Source organism: Cavia porcellus, unplaced genomic scaffold (assembly GCF_034190915.1).
Source record: "Cavia porcellus strain 051 isolate PalLab524CR breed Dunkin Hartley unplaced genomic scaffold, mCavPor4.1 scaffold_17, whole genome shotgun sequence".
NCBI lineage: Eukaryota > Metazoa > Chordata > Mammalia > Rodentia > Caviidae > Cavia > Cavia porcellus.
This window is the reverse complement of record NW_026947500.1, coordinates 18,847,895-18,869,116: the sequence shown is the minus strand read 5'-3', so window position 1 is coordinate 18,869,116 and position 21,222 is coordinate 18,847,895. Positions and strand designations below refer to the sequence as shown.

General features: G+C 52.9%; 1 protein-coding gene across 1 annotated transcript; it reads right to left on the bottom strand.

Annotated features, from left to right (window-relative positions):
- Positions 1 to 5,131: 5,131 nt before the first annotated feature.
- Positions 5,132 to 20,919, bottom strand: Ninj1 (ninjurin 1). Its single transcript, XM_003468173.5, has 4 exons — positions 20,744 to 20,919; positions 8,422 to 8,653; positions 7,370 to 7,533; positions 5,132 to 6,349 (listed from the first exon to the last, which is right to left on the bottom strand). Exons 1-3 carry the CDS (start codon positions 20,816 to 20,818, stop codon positions 7,379 to 7,381), a joined length of 462 nt encoding a protein of 153 aa, XP_003468221.1. The 5' UTR covers positions 20,819 to 20,919; the 3' UTR covers positions 5,132 to 6,349; positions 7,370 to 7,378.
- Between the last annotated feature and the right edge of the window lie 303 nt (positions 20,920 to 21,222).

Genomic DNA, 21,222 nt, shown 5'->3' with positions numbered 1-21,222 from the left:
GTCCCTGGCCCCCTGCCTTGCACAGGCTGGGCAGCTCCTCTGAGTATGTACCTCGAGTGTCGCCCCTGCCCTGCTGGGACTCCAGTCACTACTCCTGGTCCACAGACAGGACCCTGAGGGTGCAGAGCAGTGTCACGTGCCCTCTGCCTGCACTGCCTCCCCTCACCACATGCACACATGCAGCACACTCGTGCACACATGCGTGCATGCATGTGCACAAGGATCCATCTCCTGCCTGCCCCCGCCCGCTAGTTCCTCCAGCATCATCACCAGCAGAGTCACAGTGGGCTTGTACTTTCCAGGGGCACTAGTGGCTGGTGTGGCTGGGCCAGGTCCCTCGAGCACTGCACACAGGCTGCGGCTCACAGTGGCTCAGAACATCAGGTGGGGCCGTGTCACCGCACGGCCGGCTCTCTGTGTGTTAGGGCCAAAAGCAGCTGCACTCAGGGCTCCCACCAGGTGTCCAACGAGGGAGGCCCCGGTTACCTTCTCACTCCCCCTTCTCAGACCACAAGATCAGGAAATGTGCTGCCAAGTCTCAGGCCTCTGTCTGTGCCTGCGTAACATGGGACCCTACTCTGGATACACCATGGGCACTGCTCAAGGCCCTCAGCCACCCTTTGCTGGAAGGGTCCTGGCACCACAGTCAAGGCAGTGCACACCTAGGAGGTGACAGAAGATACAGGCACGACTTACTCTGGAAAAGGCACAGAACCTGGAGGGACCTTAGGATCCCTTTCTAGCCTGCATCACAGTACCCACCTGTAATCCCGGCATGGTGAGAGGCCGTGGCGAAGAGTCACACGTTCCAACCCAGCCTGGGCAACTTAGTGACTTGGTGAGACTATTTTGAAAGAAAGAAGAAGGAGAGGCTGGGGATTTAGCTCAGCGGCATAAGCACCTGCCTTGCAAGCACGTGGTCATGAGTTCGATCCCCAGTACAGATTAAAAAAAAAAAAAAGAAGAAAAAAGAGGGGAGGGAGAGAGGAAGAAGGAAGGAAAAGGAAAGGACAGAAGGCAGGCGAGCAGATGGGGTGGCTCAGTGCGAAGCCCGGGGCCAGCCCCAGTGCTGCAGATAGAGGACAGAGATACAGAAGACAGACAGGTGATACAAAGGTACAAGACGGTGACAGATGCAGGTAGATGACAGATGACACAGATAGATGATGATGTAGATGACAGATGATAAGGTGATAGATGGATGGATAGATGGATGGATAGATGCATCTGGTTTCTGTCATCTGAAGACTGGAAACATTGGTTCAGGTGAGACCACAGGCCCGTGCCAAGGGAGGCCTGGGGCTGCCCCGCCTCCTCAGAGCTGCTGCAGGACCTGTGGGACCTGATTCCTTAGGGTACCATCCTGAGAGGGCACACACAGGACTACCTGTCCCTGGCCTTGGGCCCAGCTGGCCTCAGTGTTGCCGACTTCCTCCTTCCATCTGTGACAAGGCACTAGGGCATTGCGCCGAGCCCACGGGCTGCCCTTGGACACCCTTCTGGCTTCCTGCCTCCCGCCTGGCTGGACTCCAGCATCCCTGACCACCATCAGGCCCCTCCCCCTCCTGGCTGTCCCCCACTAGTGCCCCTCCTACGAGGGCCTATGGAGGGGAGAACGCTGGGGACTCCCCATCTAGACCTTGGTGCCCCCTCATGCCCATCCCTGGCACCACCTGGCCAAGTGGTGCCCCCAACCCAAAGTACACCAAGGGCACAGGGGAGTGGTGGCACAGCAGGCCCCTTCCTCCCTGGTGCCCCTCCATGCCAGCACTTGACCCTCACCAGCGACCTGTGCCTCAGGGCACGTGTCATGTGCTGTGACACCATTGCTGTGGGGCTCCCTCTGCCTGGGTCTCTCGGGCTTGCTGTTGAAATCCTCCAGGTCCTGGGTAGAAATGCCACCTGTACAGGGTACTCTCTATACACACAAGTGAGGGGCGCAGCTGCTCCAGGGACAGTTTCCAGTGCGAGGAGCCAAGCTGAGGGAGGGCGCCACATGCCAGAGGCTTGGGGTGCAGGAAAGGAGGAGAGGGCTGAGGCAAAGCGCTGGGCATTCTGGTCACGGGGCCGTGAGGACACATCCACATCTTGCACAACACGGGGCTGGTGAACGCTGAGCATGCAGACCCTGGGTTGCTTTTGGAAGTGCGCTGACACGGCTTTATATGTGGTAACATTTCCCAGGTCCCACTGGGTCAGCACCCTGCTTGCAGATGGCTTCTAGGAGCCCTGCCAGTGTCCCCCAGCCAGCCACAGGTCATGGCTCCCTTGGTTGGATGAGGATCTGGGAGGGGTTTGGCTCGCTCTGCTCCCTACTGCCCTGGGCACCTGAAGGGCACTTGGGAGATGTCAAGATGGACAGGACGCCCCTCTGAGCCTGGGGTCACGTCACTGCTAGGCCCCATCATGGCTCAGAAGCTCTGTTCCCAGTCTTTGAAGGTGGGCGGGAACCCTTAGAAGGTGCTGCTCAAATGGCCACGGGGTCCCAAATCGTCATCTGACCCCGAGCTGGGTGCCTGGGCTCATCTTGCAGTGGATGGAGGGCCCTGAGGGAGGGACCAGGCCATGTCGCACAGGTTCTCACACCCCATCTTCTGGTGGACCCCACTGCATCCATGTGGGAGAAGGGACACCGTGGCTTAAAATCAGCCTGGCGACATCCCCCAGAAGATGACTTTTGGGGTGGCTTCCGGGGGACAGACCCAGGTCAACAGCCACTGGAGTTAACATTCCCCCAAAATAAATATCCAAGAGCAAAAGAAGAAAACATGAAGACATCTGGCTGCCTGACTTTCAGCTGTAAGAAGTGTGATAAAAAATATAGTGAGTGTTGCCGCTGAGTCCCCGCGGAAAGGCAGGTTCTCCCGACCATCGCAGTGCATCCTCACTCACTGCGCTCAGGGGACCCGGCACCAGGCAACTCCTGGATCTTCCGCAAGGTAAAAGCGACCATGAAAAGAAAACCTGTTGAGTCAGCGCAGGACACTGAGACAGCTTGACACACGTGAAAGGGCACTTCCAGAGCAGCTTCTGAAAGTGGCTAGAGTGATGGCCAAGTGTGTCCAGAGTGAGGGGTCTTCTGAAGCGGATTAATCCCAGTGTCTTCTACTGTAACTCATTTTTAAAATGTTAAACATACATCACGCATTTCACCTCCTGTATCAATCTGCCCACCCACCACCTCTCAGTCCCGATTTTCTCTCCTGTTATGATTCAGGTCGGGGTGTCCCCCCAAAGCCTCATGTGTTTGGAGGAGACTGGATCTAAGGGGTGAACCATGGTGAGCTCCTGGCTGGCCCCCTGTTAGGAGGTGGGGTCTGGATGGTCTCGTGGCACTGGGGGTGTGACTGGGTGTGTTTCCATCTCCAGCCCTGCTCCCTCCCTGCCTCCTGGCTGCTGTGGGAAAAGCACGCCTCCCCACCCCTCCCCAGGTCCATCAGCCATGCCACTTCTGCTTTGGAGCTGGATGACCATGGAACAAAGATGTGAGCTGAAATGGTCCTCTCCTTTAAGTCATGGCTATCTGGTATTTTGTCTCAGCTATAAGAAAGTGACTGAGACATACCTACCTATATTAGTCAGTTTTCTGTCACCATAATAAAATACATGTGATAATTAACTTAGAAAGTGTGAAGGTTTATTTTGGTTCAGAGATTTGGAGGTTTTAGCCTACAATCAATTGGTCCCATTGTTTTGGGTCCCCAGCAAGGTGGCACATCATGGTAGGAGTACATGGCAGAGAAAACATTCACCTCATCTCGAAGAAGGGCTGCAGTCTCTGTCTCCTTCCAGGCCATGCCCCCAATAACATACAGACCTCCCACGAGGCCCCACCTCTTAAAGGTTCCACCACTTTTCAGGGATGCCACCTTGGGGATCTTTGGGGGACACTTAAGCCAGACCAGGGCCCAATCTATCCTATCTATCATCTGTCTAGCCTGTCATCTATCTCTTCCATTCACCCACATACCCATCCATCCACCTGCCTATCCCTCAAGCTAATGAACTCTTTAATCCAGTATAGAAAGGTAAAGGAAGCCAACCTCCACCTCACTCAGCCCCTTGCAGCCATTCCCAGTTCTGAGTGACTGTCCCCACCCTACCATTCATATAATGCCAGGCCCAGCTGGTCCCAGCCTCAGGGTGATGGCTAACCCTCTGCCTGTAACACGCATCCCTCCAGCACTGCCTGCTGACCTCCTTACAGGCCCCGCTGCGGCTTCATCTCCTCACTATGCTTATCTCCCTGCTCCTGCCATACCTGGTCACTCTCCAGGTCTCCCCACCACGGTGCTGCCCCCGAGAGCAGATCTGTTTTCAGAGCAGGGCAGGGCAGGCCTCACAGAGGAGCACTTGGGAATGTGCTGGACCATTTTCTATCTGTTCCTCGCCTGCTGTGACAGAGGCACAGGGCTCAGGACACCCAGAGCACTGATTGTGCACCCAAGAGCAGTGAACACAGGCTACAGGAGGTAAGGCTGGAGAAAGGCCAGACCAAGGACCAAGGAGGAGAAGCCCGGACATGGATCAGGAGTGTCCCCCTCCCAGCACAGGCGGTCTGCTGGGTAGGACACTGACCTCTGCTGACATGGACGGTGGCTCTCCCCCAAGGTATCAAAGGTAACAGAACCCAGACAGGGACCAGCAGAGACCAGGAGAGGCAGCCCTGGATGCCAGTGCGATGGCCTCAGGATGGCTGCAAGGCAGTACTCCAGAGAGCAGCAGGACCACAAAGCGTGCTAGCGAGATGCTCCCGGACATTACACAGGCAGTGAGCACAGGCGCCTGGGTGGGGGTCGGCACACAGGACATGTGGGCCCAGCGTGTGCCTCTGGGAACAGGGCTGTGGCCTGGCCTTGGTGCACCCATCTCGGGATCCTCCCTTCCCCAGCCCCATGTGGGTGAATTTCCTCCTCAGAGGAGGAACCACGCCACGTGTTGTTGGCCAACATCTGGCTGCTGTGGGCCAGTTCACACCAGGACACAGTGCTGGTGGCCACAGTGCAAACCACCCTCCAGCCCAGGACTGTGGTCCCAAAAGCATTTTCCTGGGCGAGGCTGGGGGACATCACAGGGTCTGATGGCGTGCAAGTGCCTGCCCTGAATTTGGACAAAGAAGTAGTGTGGCGTGTGCAGGGTCCTGGAAGGGTGTTTATTTTTATTACTTTGCTACAAAGGACACAGAGGGCCCCTGAGCACAGGGCCAGCCATGCACCAGCTCCAGGAGGGCTGCAAAGGCCCCATCTCTAGCGCTGCACACGGAAGTGCTGGGGGCCTCGCCGTGAGGCCGGGGCCTGGAGTTCCGTGTTCCTCACACATGCAGGACAGGCCAGTGGTGCAGGTCCTGGGACGGTGGAGACCACACCTGGCGAAACGTTCCTAAGTCTGAGATGGCATTCTCCCAACTTCTCTATGTGTTGGTATAAAGGCATAAAAGCAGCTGGCTGCAGTATCGCACACCTGCAATCCAGCTGCTCAGGAAGCCCGTGCAGGAAGATAAGGAGTTCAAGGCCAGCTGAGCAGCTTAGCGGGACCCTGTCTCAAAATTTAAAAAAATTAAAAAAGAGACAGGAAAAAGCAGCTAGGCATTGGGGCCTCAACTCAGGGCCCTCTGCCTCCATACCACATCCTGAGACAGGCTGGGGGCCAAAAGGGGTCCCTGACCCCGACTTTCTGGGAAGGCACTGGGATGAGCTGTGTGCTCGGAGGCTTACAAAGCATGCTCGTGAGGGGTCCCAACCCACCCCAGGATGGGGGGAGAAGCACGAGCCATTGGTCATTCTCAATTAGGAAAGTGGGCAGCTGGGCCCCGAGGCAGGGACCAGGGCTCAGCCAGGTCACTGCTGGAGGACAGGGTGAGCACAGTCTAGGGCCTGAGTAGGTGCAGCTGACTCGTGATGGCCACAGAGCCCAGGCGCTGAGGCTGCAGCCTGAGGCCATCAGTGGGTCCACGGGGGCCTCCTAGTGTCTCTGGGTTAGGAGACAGCAGAGGCAGCAGCCACCAGGCGACCCGGCAGGCCCCCCACAGGTAGTGGGGATGCTGGTGTATTGGCAAGGGAAGGAGTGACTCCTTGTCCTTCTGGAATGTCCTGAGACAGAGGCCGGCTGGCTCCTGGTCCGGCTTGTCCTTGGACCTGCTACATGTTCCCAGGCGACAGGAGCTGGGCTCCCCAGTTCTGTCCTTCTGGGTCTTGCGTCCAGCCCTACATGGCAGTCACAGTGGGAGCAGAGGTTTATTCCAGGTGCTGGCCTGGTGGGCTCGGTGTGCTGTGAGTAAGGAGATGGACATCTCAAGGGAGTGCAGTCCTAGGTAAGGGTGACCAGCTGTGGGGCAGGTGCCTCTCAGGGTCTGGAAAGAAGAGAAGATGCATGAGTGCTGACCCCCCTGCTGACAGCTCCTGGCAGGTGCCACATGTGAGGGGCAGACTGGCACCTGGGCTCTCTGGGAGTGACCCATCACACACCAGGGCAGGGCAGGAGCTGTACAGCAAATCAGATGCTGTGCAGGGCCACCCAGGTCCTGGACCAGCAGCACAGCAGCCTTGGGCTGCAAGGCCAAGCCGGTGGGCCCCAGTTGTCGCCTGTGAGGGAATGCACAGCCCTGCTCTCCGCCACGTGCACTGTGGAACAGATGGTTCCAGCCTCCATGAAGCTCACCCTGGCTCCCTGCTCATCTTCCTCCCAGGCTGGTGCCCTCAGGCAGCCGCTCACACTCTCTGAGCTGGGACAGAGGCAGAGGCTGAACATGACATGGGAAATGCTTCTACCCTGGGGTCCTCGACCTATACTCAAGGAATGGGGCAGCCCTGTCTGCGCTGGGTCCATACCGGAGCCAGGGAGGGTACTGCAGGCTTCTTGAGGCCTGGTCAGGGGTAGGGAGATGGGCATCATGGGAGCTCCCATGAGAAACCCCCAAATCCTGCTTTCTTGGTCAAGTGGGCCACAAGGGGGCCGACTCCGAGGGAGGCTGCCTTCTCAGAAGAGAGCTCGGATGAAGCGTCACCTGCTAAGTGGGACTCTGAGGGGAGCACAGCATCATTCTGAGGAACAGCAAGGAACTTCCACCCTCCAAGAGCTTTCCAGGGTTTAAATGGTGGCCAGAGTCTGTGGTGTGGCTCCGGGTGCAGCGCTGGCCTTGCAGGCATGAGGCTGTGGGCTCCGTGTCTAGCGCCACAAACCCAACCCAACCTAACCCATTTCCTCCAAACACTGTGACCACAGGACCTCAAGGTGTCGAGCAGGCAGGGCTGAGCAGGTTTGGCTGAGGGTGCTCTGGCTGGGAAGGAGCCTGGGATGGCCAGGGAGGGATCACCAGGTCCTCAGCTTCCTTGAGGTGGTCAACTGCAGACACTGGCTCCTTCCCACTCACCTGGACCCCCTACTGCTGGGTTGCCATACCCAGGACAGGCTTCTGGACGCCAAAGGCAGTGATGAAGATGTTGACCACCACGATGATGAACACCAGTCCCGTGGCCAGGTTGTTCAGGAAGTCCAGCTTGGCGTGCTTGGCCGGGTTGTTAAGATCATACTTGACTGTGGGGGAGAAGGAATCCGCATGGTGGCAGGCCCCTGGCCATGTGGGCATCGTCTGGACCTTACAGGACCCTCAACCGCACTCAGGGTGGGTTTCACCCTCCCTGCTAGAAACCGCCTGTTTTGCTGAAATCCTGACAGCAGGCCCTCTGCCCTGGGCGGCCCTCCTTCTGTGGTCCTCCACCCTCCCCACAAGGAGCCAAAGCCCAGGCAGGTCACACACCCAAGGCCACACTGCTTTTGGACATCAAGTCAGCTAGGTTTGGTTTCTGAGGCAAATGTGCCAAGTCCCTCCTGTGCTCCATCCATGGCTCCACCCAACTGCCCACAGCTCTGCTGGGCCCCCTTTCCCAGCTGGGAGAAAGAGGGCCCAGCAGGTCCACCCACGTGTCCCAAGCCATCCTGCCAGGAGGCAAAGCTGGAATTGAGTTGGTGCCTGCACTGGTCCTGACCAGAACTGAGCCTCTGGCCAGCCCTGGGGGTCCTGGCAGCAAAAGGTAGCAGCCTGTGGAGCCCCGGAACACCCATGGGGCCCGGCTGACTTCCTGCCTGCCTGTGCTCTGTGGGTCTGTCTGTCCATCAGGCAGAGGAAGTGGTTCTGACGGCCAGTTTGGGGAGCATGAAGTTCCCATGGCTGTGCCTTGCAATGTGGGTGCGGCTGGCTCACCTGTCCGCAGGTATGGGGTCCCTACCTCCCAAGCCTAGCGGAGGCTGGGTCCCCTCCGCACTCACTTCCTAACCTGGCCACTCTTTATCACTGGGCGCTGAGCCGGACTGCTGTGCTGCCGCTGGAACTGTGGGTGGCAGGAAGCCCCAGGCATCTGGGAAGCAGGCCTCCCCTCAGGACCCCGCGCATGCGTCCACCCTGGCGTGTGCTCCGACACTGACCGAGGAAGATAAGCAGCACGCCCACGCCGATCTGCAGCACCAGGGAGATGGAGATGAGGACCACCAGGGGTACGAAGAAGGAGAAGGCAGGGCCCTGCTCCACCACGGCCTTCAGCTGCGACGCGTTGGCCATGAGCAGCGCGATGTCCAGCATGCTCTCTGCGGCGCTCTTCTTGTTGGCGTAGTGGTTCACGTTGATGGGCTGGTTCCTGCGGCCCCAACGGGATGGCGGCTGTGGGGACAGGGACACTCAGCAGAGCCAGGGGAAGCGGGGACCTGGGGAGGACACAGGGAAGGGGCGGCGTGTGCATGGGGGTGGCGGGTGGGGCTGGAGGGACCCAGCTGAGGGCATGGCAGGGGCAGCTGGCTCTGTCGCCCACCCGATCAGACGCCTGTTACTCTAGGAAGAGGATGTGCCCAGCCTTTGCCACCTGCTCCCTAGAGACAGAAGAGGGACAGGAAGCATCCAACAGCCACCTCAGCACCCACAGTCTGGTTTATAGCTGGAAAATGCCCAGGGGAAGGCCCTGGACTTCCTCCCTGCCCACCTGTCTAGCTGTGCCCTTGGGGTCTGCATGGCTGCCTGGCTGCTATGCCACGTGGGTGGGCAGATCCTAGCACACTAGTCCAGGCCAGGCACAGGCCCTTTCTAGGCAGGGCCCAACTCAGACCCCACTGCCGTCCCCACCCCGCCTCCTGGGCCTCAGTGTCACCACAGCAGTCTGGCCACCTTCCCTAGCCACATGCTGCTCGGGCAGGAGCCCCCCACACACAAGGCAGGCCCTCAACAGAAGGCTTGGCGTCCTGCACACAGGAGGCTCAGTGCACAAACACTGGTGATACTGGGGTCCAGCCCCGCTGGCCCAGGTAACACTCCCAGCGCCACCTCTATCTCCCTAACCCAGCGCATCTGTTTGGGGAACCCTGCATCTCCCTCTGTTCTGACACCTTTCATTGTTCCCAGGTTCACTTATGCTCTGGGGATTCTTAGGGCTAGGTTTTTTAAATCTAAAGAGAAAAAGAAAGAGTGATACAGAGTTTCAAAATAGGATAATAGGAAATTAACAATGGTTAATATATTGCATAGTTATTTTCAAAGTAGCTGCTCACATTACAAAATATAGGCATGAATAATTGGCCGAACAATATTAGCACAAAATGTTCTTTTCAATGCACTAAAAGAAATTAATAATGTAATCATCTTAGGAACTATACATATACACACTAGCTAAGAACCTCCTTTCTCCTTTCCCTCATCCATTTCTTCCTGCCTTTGAAGCAGTTTCTTTCCCTTTCACAATCTCTGCTGGAGATGATGGCTCTTACTCTTTCAGTTTCTCACACTAGGAAGACAACACAGTGTTTACACAGGTGAGTCTGATTTATTTCACGTATGAGTGTGGTCTCAAGTTGCTTCCATTTGCCTATAAAAGCCTTCTTCTTTATAGTACTCTATTGTATCAAAACACATCTTTTCTACTCATTCTTTGGTTTATGAGCGTTTGCATTGTTTCCAAGATTTAGCTATTACAAATTGTGCTACTATAAACATAGGTGCACATATATTGCTATGGCATGATGTTTTTAATTTATCTGGGAAAATACTCAGAAGAGGACTAGCTGGGTTGAATGTACCTCCAATCCTAGTGTTTTGAGGAATCTCCGCACTGATTTTCACAGTGGTTGCATCAGTCTACACTCCCACCAACAGTGGAGAAGGGTTCCTTTTTGCCCCCAGCCCCTCAAGCATTTGTTACTTGTTGATTTTTTGATGATAGTCATTCTTTCTGGGGTGAGGTGGAATCTCAGTGTGGTTTTAATTTGCATTTCTCAAATGACCAATGATGCTGAACATTTTTTCACATATTTATTTGCCATTTGTATTTCTTCATCTGAGAAGGACATATTTATTCAGATGCCCATTTTTGGATTGGGTCTTTGAATTTGTGGGGTCTGATTTTTTTTCAGTTCTTTATATGTTCTATATAAAAGTCCTTTGTCTGAGGGACAGTTGACTAAAACTCTTTTTCATTCTGTTGGTTTCTTTTTGATGTGTAAAAATGTTTTCTTTTCACTCTGTTGGTTTCTTTTGATGTGCAAAAATGTTTTAAGATCCTTATCTCAGTTGATCCTTTGAAGTACTTCCCAGGCAGTTTGTCTGTGAACTCTCTGCCTAACCCTATGTCTTTAAGATTTCTACCTACTTTGTCTTCCAGTAGATTTAGTGTTTCTGTTTCAGTAGTTAGATCTTTGATCCATTTACACTTTGGTTTAGTGCATGGTGACAGACATGTGTATAGTTTTAGCAAATGGAAAGCCAGTTTTTCCAGTACCATGTATTAAAGAGGCTGTCTGTCTTCTAATGACCCCTTTAGCCCCTTTGTTAAAGGTGGTTGTGTTTGTAGCTGTGTCTGCATCTTCTAGTCTGTTCCACTGATCCTCAGGTCTGTTTTTTTTTTTTTTTTTTTACGGGTACCATGCTGATACTGATTTTATCACTGTGGCTTTGTAGTATAATTTCAAGTCAGGGATTGTGATGCCTTCTGTCTTGCCTTCATTGCCCAGGACTACCTTTGCTATTCAAAGTCTCTTCTGGTTCCAGATGAATTTTAGAAATGTTTTCTCTAGATCTGTGAGGTATACTAATGGTTTTTTGATAGGGATTGCATTAGATCTGTGTAACAGTTTTGGCAGTTTGGCCGTTCTCAGTGATGGTTCTTCCTGTCCACAAGCAAGGGATGGTTTTCCATGTTCTGATAACCCTTTGATCTCTTTTTTCAGAGTGCTATAATTTTCAATGTATAGATCTTTACTTCCTTTGTTGGACTGATTCCAGAGTCTCTCTGTCTGCTTTTCTTTCTTTTTTTTTTTGGATGTTACTGTGAGAGTGTGGTTTCCCTAATTCCTCTCTCAGGGAGTTTATTTGTGCACAGGAAGACTATTGATTTTTTAAATAAAGACCATCTATTCCGATTTCTTGTAGGGTTTTTATCATGAATGGGTCCTGGACTGTGTCAAAAGCCTTTCCTGCATCTATTTAGATGATCATATGATTTTTACCCTTGGCTCTGTTAATATGGTGTATTACATTTATGGATTTATGTATGTTAAACCATCCTTGCATCCCTGGATGAACTGTATTTGATCATGGTATACAATTTTCTTGACAATTTGCTGCAGTCTGTTTGCCAGTAACTTATTGAGGATTTCTGCATCAATTAGGGCCTGTAATTCTCTTTCTTAGTTGGGTATTTCTCTGGTTTTGGTATCAGAGTAATGTCTGCTTCCAGGAATGAATTTGAAAGTATTGTTTCCCTCTCAGTTTCATTAATGAGTTTGAGAAGTTGTGGTGTTAGGTCCTCCCTAAATTTCTTATAGATTCAGCAGAGAATCCATCAGGACCTGGGCTTGTCTTTGTTGATGGGTTTTTAATTACATCTTCAATTTCATTTATTGATATTAGGTTATGTAGGATTTTTATATCTTCTTGATTCAGCTTTGGTAATTCATATGTATCTAGAAATATGTCCATTTTTCTGCATTTTCCAACTTATTAGAATACAAGTTTTCAAAGTAGGTACAGATGGTTTTCTGATTTCTTCAGGGTCTGTAGTGATTTTGCCCTTTTCAATCTTAATTGTGTGGATTTGAGTCTTTTCTTTCCTTTTTTGGAAGGTTGGCTAAGGGTTTGTCAGTTTTATTTAATCTTTCAAAGAACCAACTCTTTGATTCATTGATTCTTTGTACTGTTTTTTGTCTCCAATCTGTTAATTTCTGCTCTGATCTTTGTAATTTCCTTCCTTACGCGAGCTTTTGGTTTCACCTGCTCTTCTTTTTCTGTAAGTTTGAGGTTCAATATTAAGTTGTTTATATGAGCTTGCTTTGTGTTCCTGATATGAGCATTTACTGCTATAAATTTTCCTCTTAAGACTGCTTTCATTGTGACCCACAAGTTTCACTATGTTGTATTGTAATTATCATTCAACTGTAAAAACTGTCTAATTTCTTTAATTTCATCTGTGTTCAGTATGGTGCTATTTGATTTCCATGTGTTTATGAAGTTCTTGTGGTTTCCTTTGGCATGAATTTCCAATTTCATTGCACTGTGGTCTGATAGTATTCATGGGATAATTTCAACTTCTTTGCATTTACTTTAGCATGTTCTATGAGCCAGTACATGGTCTATTTTGGACCATATGGTTTATTTCCTTGTGTGCAGCTGAGATGAATGTGTACTCTGATGTTGTGGGGTGGAACACTACAGACATCTACTGAGTTCACTTGTTCAAAAGTTTTAGTTCTAATATTTCATTATTGACTTTTTTGTGTAGTTGATCTGTCTTTTTGTGACAGTGGGGTATTGAGACCTCCCAATACAATTGTATTAGGGCTTGATTTTTCATGTCCATTAGTAATTATTTTAAATAGCTGGGTGCACTAGTATTTGTTGCATATATATTTATGATTTTTATCTCTTTCTCTTGGATTGTTCCCTGTATGAGGACCTTCTTTATCTCTCTTAATCAGTCTTGATTTGAAATTCACTTTGTCTGAAAATAGAATGGCTACCCCTGCTCTTTTCTGGCTTCCTGTTGCATGGAGTGTTGTTTTCCATCCTTTGACTTTGTCCGTTAATTTCTTTTTTAATTAAATGTTTCTTGTATGCAGCATATTGTTGGATCTTGCTTCTTGATCCATTCTGCCAGTCTGTGTCTCTTGGCTGAATTGAGACCATTAACATTGATGGTTATAACCGATATGTATGACTTGTCCTTGTCATGTTATTTTCCTATTGTTGGCTTCTCCGTTTTTTCCTTCCTTCTAATTGTTTGCCTTCCTTGGCAGATTCCTTCTTTTGGGGTTCATGGAGCTGTAGTCCTTAATTACCTCTTACTAGAAAGTCCTTCAGAACATTTTGGAGTACTCATTTGGTGGTCATAAATTTCCTCAGATGTTATCATGGAAGTATCTTATTTCTCTACTAATTTTGTGTGTGTGTGTGTGTGTGTGTGTGTGTGTGGTACTGGGGATTGAACTCAAGACCTTACACTTGCCAAGCAGGCGCTTATGCCGCTGAGCTAAATCCCTAGCCCCTCTCCATTAATTTTGAAAGATAGTTTTACAGGATATATCAACCTGGGTTGAAAGTTGTTTTGCTTTAGAACTTGGAATACTCCAAGCTCTCCTTGACTTGAGAGTTTGTGCCAAGAAGTCAGCTGTAATTCTGATGGGCTTTCCTCTACAGGTGATTTGTTTCTCCTCTCTAACAGCTTTTAGGATGCTATTTTTGTGTTGAATTTCTAGAATCTTGACTATGAAATGCCTGGCTGTAGATTGTTTTTGATCATTGCTAATTGGTGTTGTATTTGTCTCATTTATCTTAATGTCAAATTCTTTTTCTCTAATGGGAAATTTTCTGTCCTGCTGTCTGTGAACATTTTTTTATGTCATTTGTGGTTTCTCCTGCTTGTTTGTTTACTTCAATTAATCTTGTTATTCTTCTTTGTCTCATCTAGCAGCTGCTGGATTGATTCTCATGATCCCTTGCTATTATTGAGAAATCTTCCTTTTCCTGGTCACTGACTGCAAGCCTGTCTTCAATATCTGAGACCCTGTCCTCATACTGGCCTAATCTGCTTGAAATACTTTCAATGGAGCTTTTATTCTGTGGATCTCTGCTTGAATCTACTTTATGGAGTCCTTTTTTCCTGTGCTTTGCTTCCATAGTTTTCTTAGGCTTGTCTATTTTTTTGGTCTATTTCTGCTATAATGTCACTAAGCATGGTATTTTAGTAATCTCTGTAGTTATTTGAGAGATTATTTCTTTTTTATTGATTTTTTACAGAGCCTTATTCAGCTGCTTTGTTGTGTCCACTTCAGAGAGGCCTGGTGGGGGGCTTTCAGGTTGCCCCACCTCATTGAGCCCTGGGTTTACCTCTGGTGAACTGGATGTCTGGGCTTACATCTTGTTTCAGTGTCTTCTCATTTCTTTTTTTAGTTTAATTCCTAGGGTGATGATCGTAAGTTGCCTGTGGTGGGTTGCTTTACGGCTAGTATTTAGGACTCTTAGGTGATGACTGCTTCTCTGAGGTATCTTCCAGTGTATCTGGTTTTGAGTTTTGAGCATGTTGGGAGATCTTACCTCCTCAGTTTGCTGGGGATGAGAAGCTGTTGCTCATTTGGCCTGGTCCCTGGTTCTCTGGCACTGTGCCATGACACATTGTGTGACTCTTAGTTAACCTCAGTCATGGATTATCAGGACCCACAGTGCCAGCCAGTGTGGTCCTCCACGTCCACTGCTCCCCTCCACTGCTGCGTCTCTCTGCAGCGGCCTCTGGGGTTGCCAGCCGTCACCATCGTCACCGTGACTGTGTGTCCCCAGGTTCCAACAGCTCCTCTTGTACAGTGAGATCCACCTCAGGGAGGAGGCACCATCTGCTACCACCTTCTTTATTGAAGTTTTTCTTTTTACTCTCTCTGGGCTTCAATTTGCACTTCAGCTTCCTCAGGCTACTGACAGTCTGAGTATTCATTTTGTATCCAGCTATACTACTGAACTTGGTGTTAATTCTATAAGTAAAAGTTCTGGGGGTCTTCTATGTAACGTATCATAACATCTGGAAATAACAACAACTTAACTTCCTAGCCTTTCCTTATTTCTTTTGTTTCTCTTGTCTAATTGCTCTAGCTAATATCTGCAGAACTATACTGAATTGGAGTAAGGACAGTGGATGTTCTTGTCTTGGTCCTGGTTTTGGAATGAAAGCTTTCAATTTGTGTCCATTTAGTATGATAGTGGTTGTTGGTTTACAGTGCGGTTTTTTGAGATGTAGTCCAGGGTGGTCTTGAACTCACTAAGTAGCCCAGGCTTGCCTGGAACTTGAAGTGATCCTCCTGTTTCAGTCTCCAGAGTGCTGGGATTGCAGATATGCACTACCACACCCAGCATACACGCTCACGCTAAGGGCCCCAGCTGGGCTGTCCCATGACTCCCCTGGCAGGATGTGGTCCTCTCCTGCCATGGAAAATCACTTCTCAGGCCGGCGTGTTTCATTCCGAGGCAGTTGTGGGTGTTCAGTTTCTGCTCATCCAGCTGGCCCACTTCAGGCCTCCTCGGGCATACCCCTTCCCAGGCACCAAGGAAAATCCAAGCAGCCCAGGGCCTAGTCCTATGTTCACTGGTGACCCCGAGTCAGCACTGCACTGCAGCCTTGGGGGTTGGGCAGTGGGTTGTAATGGTGGCCTGGGCCCTGTGCCAGTGGCAGCCTCCTGAGCCCCTGGGAGATTCTGTTTCCAGACTCATGAAAGATGCAGGACAGGAGGTTGGTGCCAAAGGAGGTGGATGTCAGCAGTCACGTGGCCACTTCTGCAACCTGGAAAGTGTGGAGCAGAGCAGCTGACACAGAAAGCAAACAGGGTGGGGACTTTGCTTTGATCCTGTTAAATTTAAATTTCATCTCAAACAATGTATCCAGGAGTAAGGGAGGGTGGTGCTGGGAACTATAGATAGGTTCTACTGCCTGTACCTCAGCCAGAACATTTCAGCCACCTGCCTCTGGCATCACAGCTGCTCTCTGCCAATGAGTTCACCTGGGTCAAAATTCTACATGGGTGTGGTGGTACACACCTCTAATCTCAATCTTAGGAGGCAGAGGCAGGAGGACTGCCTTGAGTTTGAGGCCAGCCTGGATGACATAGTGAGATATCATTTCAAAAGAACAAAACAAAATTCTAGACTCCAGAGTGCATATGGAAAGCTGCCCCTTCCTGAGTGGCCACCAGTGCCAGTCTTGTAGCCCCAGTGCTGCACTGGGGTCCCTGCAAGTGTACCACCAGGCCCTATGGTGGCCACACTCCTTGGACTTTCCAGGGAGTGGCTGTTCCCTCCCAGCTGCCAAGAGTCTGGATGCAGACAGCCAGGACCTGCCAGTGCCCCGCTCTGAGGTCATTCCCAGCTCTGCCCTTGCAAAGGGTCCAGCTAGCCATGCCCATAATGTATGCACCCTGTTGGGAGCAGAGCACCCAGAAATCATAGGTCCACAGCAGGCACAAGCTCTGAAAGTGCCACACTGCCTTCCCCAGGGCTGCCCCAGGGCTCCTCTGAACATGGGATCTGTCCTTAGGGGGCAAATGCCAGAGGCAGACCCTGTGAGCCTCTTGGAGGAGGGGTTTCGTATACAGAAACAGTCATGTGCACATACACAGACACATGTGCAGACAGAAACCCACAGACACATGCATACACACATGTACATACATGCATGAACATGGTGAGCACACATGCCCACCACTTCATATCAAAATCTATACCTTCCATCTGCACATATCTGCATACACACAAACATGCCGATATATACAGACCTACATGTACACCAGCTCTGAACACACAACCTATACACACATGTACATAATATGCACACATATAACACTGCAATACTACATGCACCCAACATAGACTGTACATACATATGTGTACATACATCCAACTCTCATGCCCATGTGCACACAACTCAACACACTTGCACGTTCATGTACAAGCTATGCCCACACATACATAAACATACACATACATCTAGGCTAAGTTGGTGGCCTCTCAGTGGGAGAAAGATTTTTGGCTTTGCATCCTGTGGTTGAACCCAGTGAGCACTGAGCTGTACTCCCAGGCCCTTTTTATTTATTTTGAGACGAGTCTCACTAAGTGGCCCAGGCTGGCCTCAAACTCAGGATCCTTTTGCCTCAGGCTCCCAAGGGCCTCTGTGCTCAGCTGGAAGAATTCTTCGCCCTGAGTGCTTCTGCCTGTTTCATTGCCGCACGGTCACAAGGAGCTGTTGGCAGCAGTGCTGCAGGCTCCAGCTCCTGACCTTGGCTCTCCATGCATGCGGTCACAGGGGCTCCGGTCCTGCTTTCCCCTGAGGTGTGGCGCAGCGCACAGCCAGGGATGTGGGGGATTAAAACTCGGAGCCTGGGACTCAGAGCTCTGGGGCTGAAAGCACTGTCCCCTCCGTCCTTACCAAGGGGGCTGGGGTGAGTTCTCAAGGGCTCCCCTTCCCAGACTAAGCCTCCATCTCCCTGTGAGCCACACAGCTGTGCAGCAAACACCCGTGGATGGCCTGGGGTCCCAAGGCCAGCAGAGGCCTGGGCTCTGAGACCCTCCCCCAGAAAGGCATAAGGAGTGCAGGCTGGATCCCAGGCTCAGGGCTGGGGAAGCCCCTCTGCACGTTACTTCCCTTCTCTGCAGACCGGAACACTGAGGGTTGCAGTGCCTGCCCACAGCATCTCCACGGCAGAACACAATTCAGCCTGGGCCAAGCGCCCAGGCCTCGTGCTCTACCAGGACATGCATCACTGGGTCCAGCACAGAGGTGGCTAGTGGGGCTCAGAGGCTGAAGGGGTTTCATGTGAATGGGAAAGGGACTTCTCGACAGGCCTCCTGGGGTACCCAGGCCTTAAGCCTCGGAGGTGACAGTGGCACAGGTGAGTCCAGCTGGACAAGTGGATGGGTCTCACTGGATATCAACAGCATGCTAGGAAAGCCCCATGCCAGTGACACGAGCCAGCAAGGATCAAACACCTTGGTTAATATGTCACCAGGGCCACTGGAGTTCTGAACCCCTAGTGAGACCAGGAGCTGGGGTAGAGAGGGACTTCTTTCCTAGGAGCACTAGACGACAATTCTGGGGCCTGCGTGGGGAGAACAGCAGAAGCTGCCGTCACACTCCCCCATCATCCCAACTCCAGCTCCCGTGGGGCTAACTTCCCCTTCACCAAAGAGCCCCGCCAACTCATAATTAGCTACACACAACGAAAACAGCAGTTAGGAAAAGTAAGGGTTCCAGGGCTGAGTGGCCTCACGGCCAGTTGCTGTCCTAGGTGACCTGATCCAGTCTGCCTATCTCTGGGGCTGTTTAGGTACCGGGAGTGGTGGGAGAAGCTGAGAACTGACTCCCACATAGCACGCCTGGGGGCCACCTGAGCTGGGCAGGAGCTGTCAGCTGCCCCCAGGCCAGGCTCAGTACAAGGCCCTGTCTCAGGCCAGGACTAGCTGGGGAGTTGGGCTGTCTGAGGCCTGCACCTGCCCTGTCAATGCCTGGCCATCACAGGAAGCAGAACCTGAGGGTCTGCAGCCCCTGCATGTCTATTCCTGGCAGGAAACCTCAGCCGGAAGTGCACAGGGTGGGTCCCCATGGCAGCTGGGCCATGAACTGGGCCAGGCTGGGCAGGCCCACTTCCTGTGGGCTCTGCGCTAACCAGGAATGACCCAGAGGCCCATCCACATTGCCTTTGGAACTTGGCTATGACCCTGCCTCTTTCAGGAACTGCCAGGCAAGCAGAAATGAGGGAAAGCAGATGCTTCCCCTAGCAGCTGAGTTTACGCCTGGCCCCAACAGTCAGTGGGCATGGAAGATACAATTCTGTGGCCTGGAGGCTAAGTGCGGCCCAGGAACCTCACCGTGGGGGCTGTGAGGGGCAGGAGACTGTGGCTAGCATCAGAGGGCTGTGCACCAGCTACAGTCTGGCTACCTGACTCCTGCTGTGTCTAATAGAAAACTGTTTCAAGTCATGCCCTGGGCACACCACAGCTGCGGACAACTTCCACATTAAAACTGATGTTTACCATTCCTCTGAGGCCAGCTCAGTGTGAGGTGACTCCAAGAGGAGACCTGGAAAGTGGGAAGACAGGAAGCCACCAGCGCAGCAGTGGCCGGACCCCACTCTAAGCACTTCCTGTACATCAACCACATAGCCCTCACCAGGACTCTCACTGTAGGGAGCGCTGTTATTACCTCCATTTCAAAGGTGAGAAACTGAGGCACAGAGTGCTGGCACGATGTGACTAAGCCATAGCAAGAGTCGAGGGCGGGAAGCTCCTGCCTGGGACCCAGGACTCCCACGGCCTGGGATGGGACCTCGCTTGTGTAGTCCACCTCCCAGCCCATCACCTCCTACCCGGCTCTGCACACTCAGCTGTCCAACTTTTGCTCCTGCCTTCCACACTCTTCAGAAGGCCTCACCTGCCTACTCTGCCCCGCCTAGCTCTCAGGAGCCTGTGCTAACATCCCCTGCCCCCCAGGAAGGCCTCCCCCGGGAATGCCGCATTTCTACCAGAAGCTTCGCCTGCCCCTCTGGGCCCCTCTCTGCTGTCCGGGATAGACAGGGTGGTGGGAAGAGACTCCATCTCCCTCTCTCTTGTCCCTAGAGCCAATACAGTGACCCCTGAGCAACCTACACAATCCTCTGGGGCCCAAGATGCACCCAGAACCCCCAGGAAGCACAGGCCACCCTGCTGTGAACAAAGCTGGTGCCAGGTGGAGGCCATAGCCTGGGCAAGACCAAGGATAGGTCCCCCTAACCTGCTTCCAAGCCCCTGCCCTCTGCCCGTGCTCTGCTTCCCACGTGACCTTGAGGGCAGAGGGATCATCTGTTCTCCCTTCTGAAGATTCTGCACGGGAAACCTAAATGGTGAGTGGACGCTCCTTTCATCCACGGCTCATCCCAGCCCTGGTTCCTGTGGCCATCCCTCCCTGCCTGGCCTTTCACCACCCTGTGAGCTTAGAACTGGCCACCAGTACCCAGGCAAAATGTCACTGCCCCAGAGTGGTTCACGCCCCAAGGACGCCTGGAAAATCCCAGCCGAGCCCCAGTTCTCCACCCCCATCCCTAGAGGGGTCGGAAAACGAAAGAACGCCCAAAGTCAACATTTCTCCAGAGGTCCACGCCAGGTCCAACTGCGCTGGTCAGGGCTGGGCACTAGGCTGAAGCTGCCAGGGCCCCAGGGCCCCGGATGCGAGGGCCCCTGGCTGGAGCAGGAAGGACAAGGGGAAGGGGGGTTCAGGGAGGGGAGCACCTCCAATGTGGGGCGCAGGCTCTGGACAGCCCGCGGGTGGGCATTGGGGCGGAGGGGGGGTTTGGTGGGTGACGTCTGTGTCTGGAAGTCAGGTGAATGGAGCCACAACACGCGCCCGGGTTTCCTCAACACCACAGCATGGGTAGTGTGACGTAACCGTTTGCCCGACGCTGGCCTGGATCCCGGAGGCGGCGACTCCACGCCCACCCCGTGGCGCACCAGGAGATGGCCCGGGGGCTGGAAGTTAGGGAGGCGGCGTGGAGGCAGGCAGAGCGCAGCGGGCACTGCCTGGATCCAGCGCGCCCCCGCGTCCCTGCCGGGGTGCCCGGAGCCCCGGCGGCCACTGCTCTGGACCAGCAGGGCTGGGCCGGGGCACAGCGTCCCCGGCACCCCGCAGAGTGGACGCGCTTAGGGCTTGCACCGAGAGAGGGCGGCGCCGGGGCAAGGGCTCAGCGCCAGGTTTGGGGGCGCTCTTACCATGGGGTCCGGGGAGCCGGGCGAGCCCGGGTGCACGTCGCCATTGAGCTCGTATTCCTCGGTGCGTGAGTCCATGGTGCAGCCGCCGGACCGCTTGGCTCCAGCCTGAGCGAGTAGCGAGTAGAGTCGCCGCGGCCTGGACCCCGGACCTCCGCCCGCCTCTCCGCCGCGGCCCCGCCCCTCGCCCTCCCCAGCCACGCCCCTCCGTCCCGGCCCCGCCCCTTACCGGAAGAGAACTGCGAGCGAGCTGGGCGCGACCCCTCTGCACACAGGTCCGCTGGGATGAGACTGCCGGGCTCTCAGCGCTCTGGGCGTGGGGATCACGCGTGTGGCTCTGACCCCGGCAAGACGCACCCTGGTGGTGTAGGTGCCTCCAGCCCAGCCCAGCCTCTGTTTTCCTGCTTGGGCGAAGGTAGTCCCAAGGCCTCCCCCACAGATGGTGCTGGGAAGGAGGTGGAGTGGGTTCCAGTGTCCAGGAG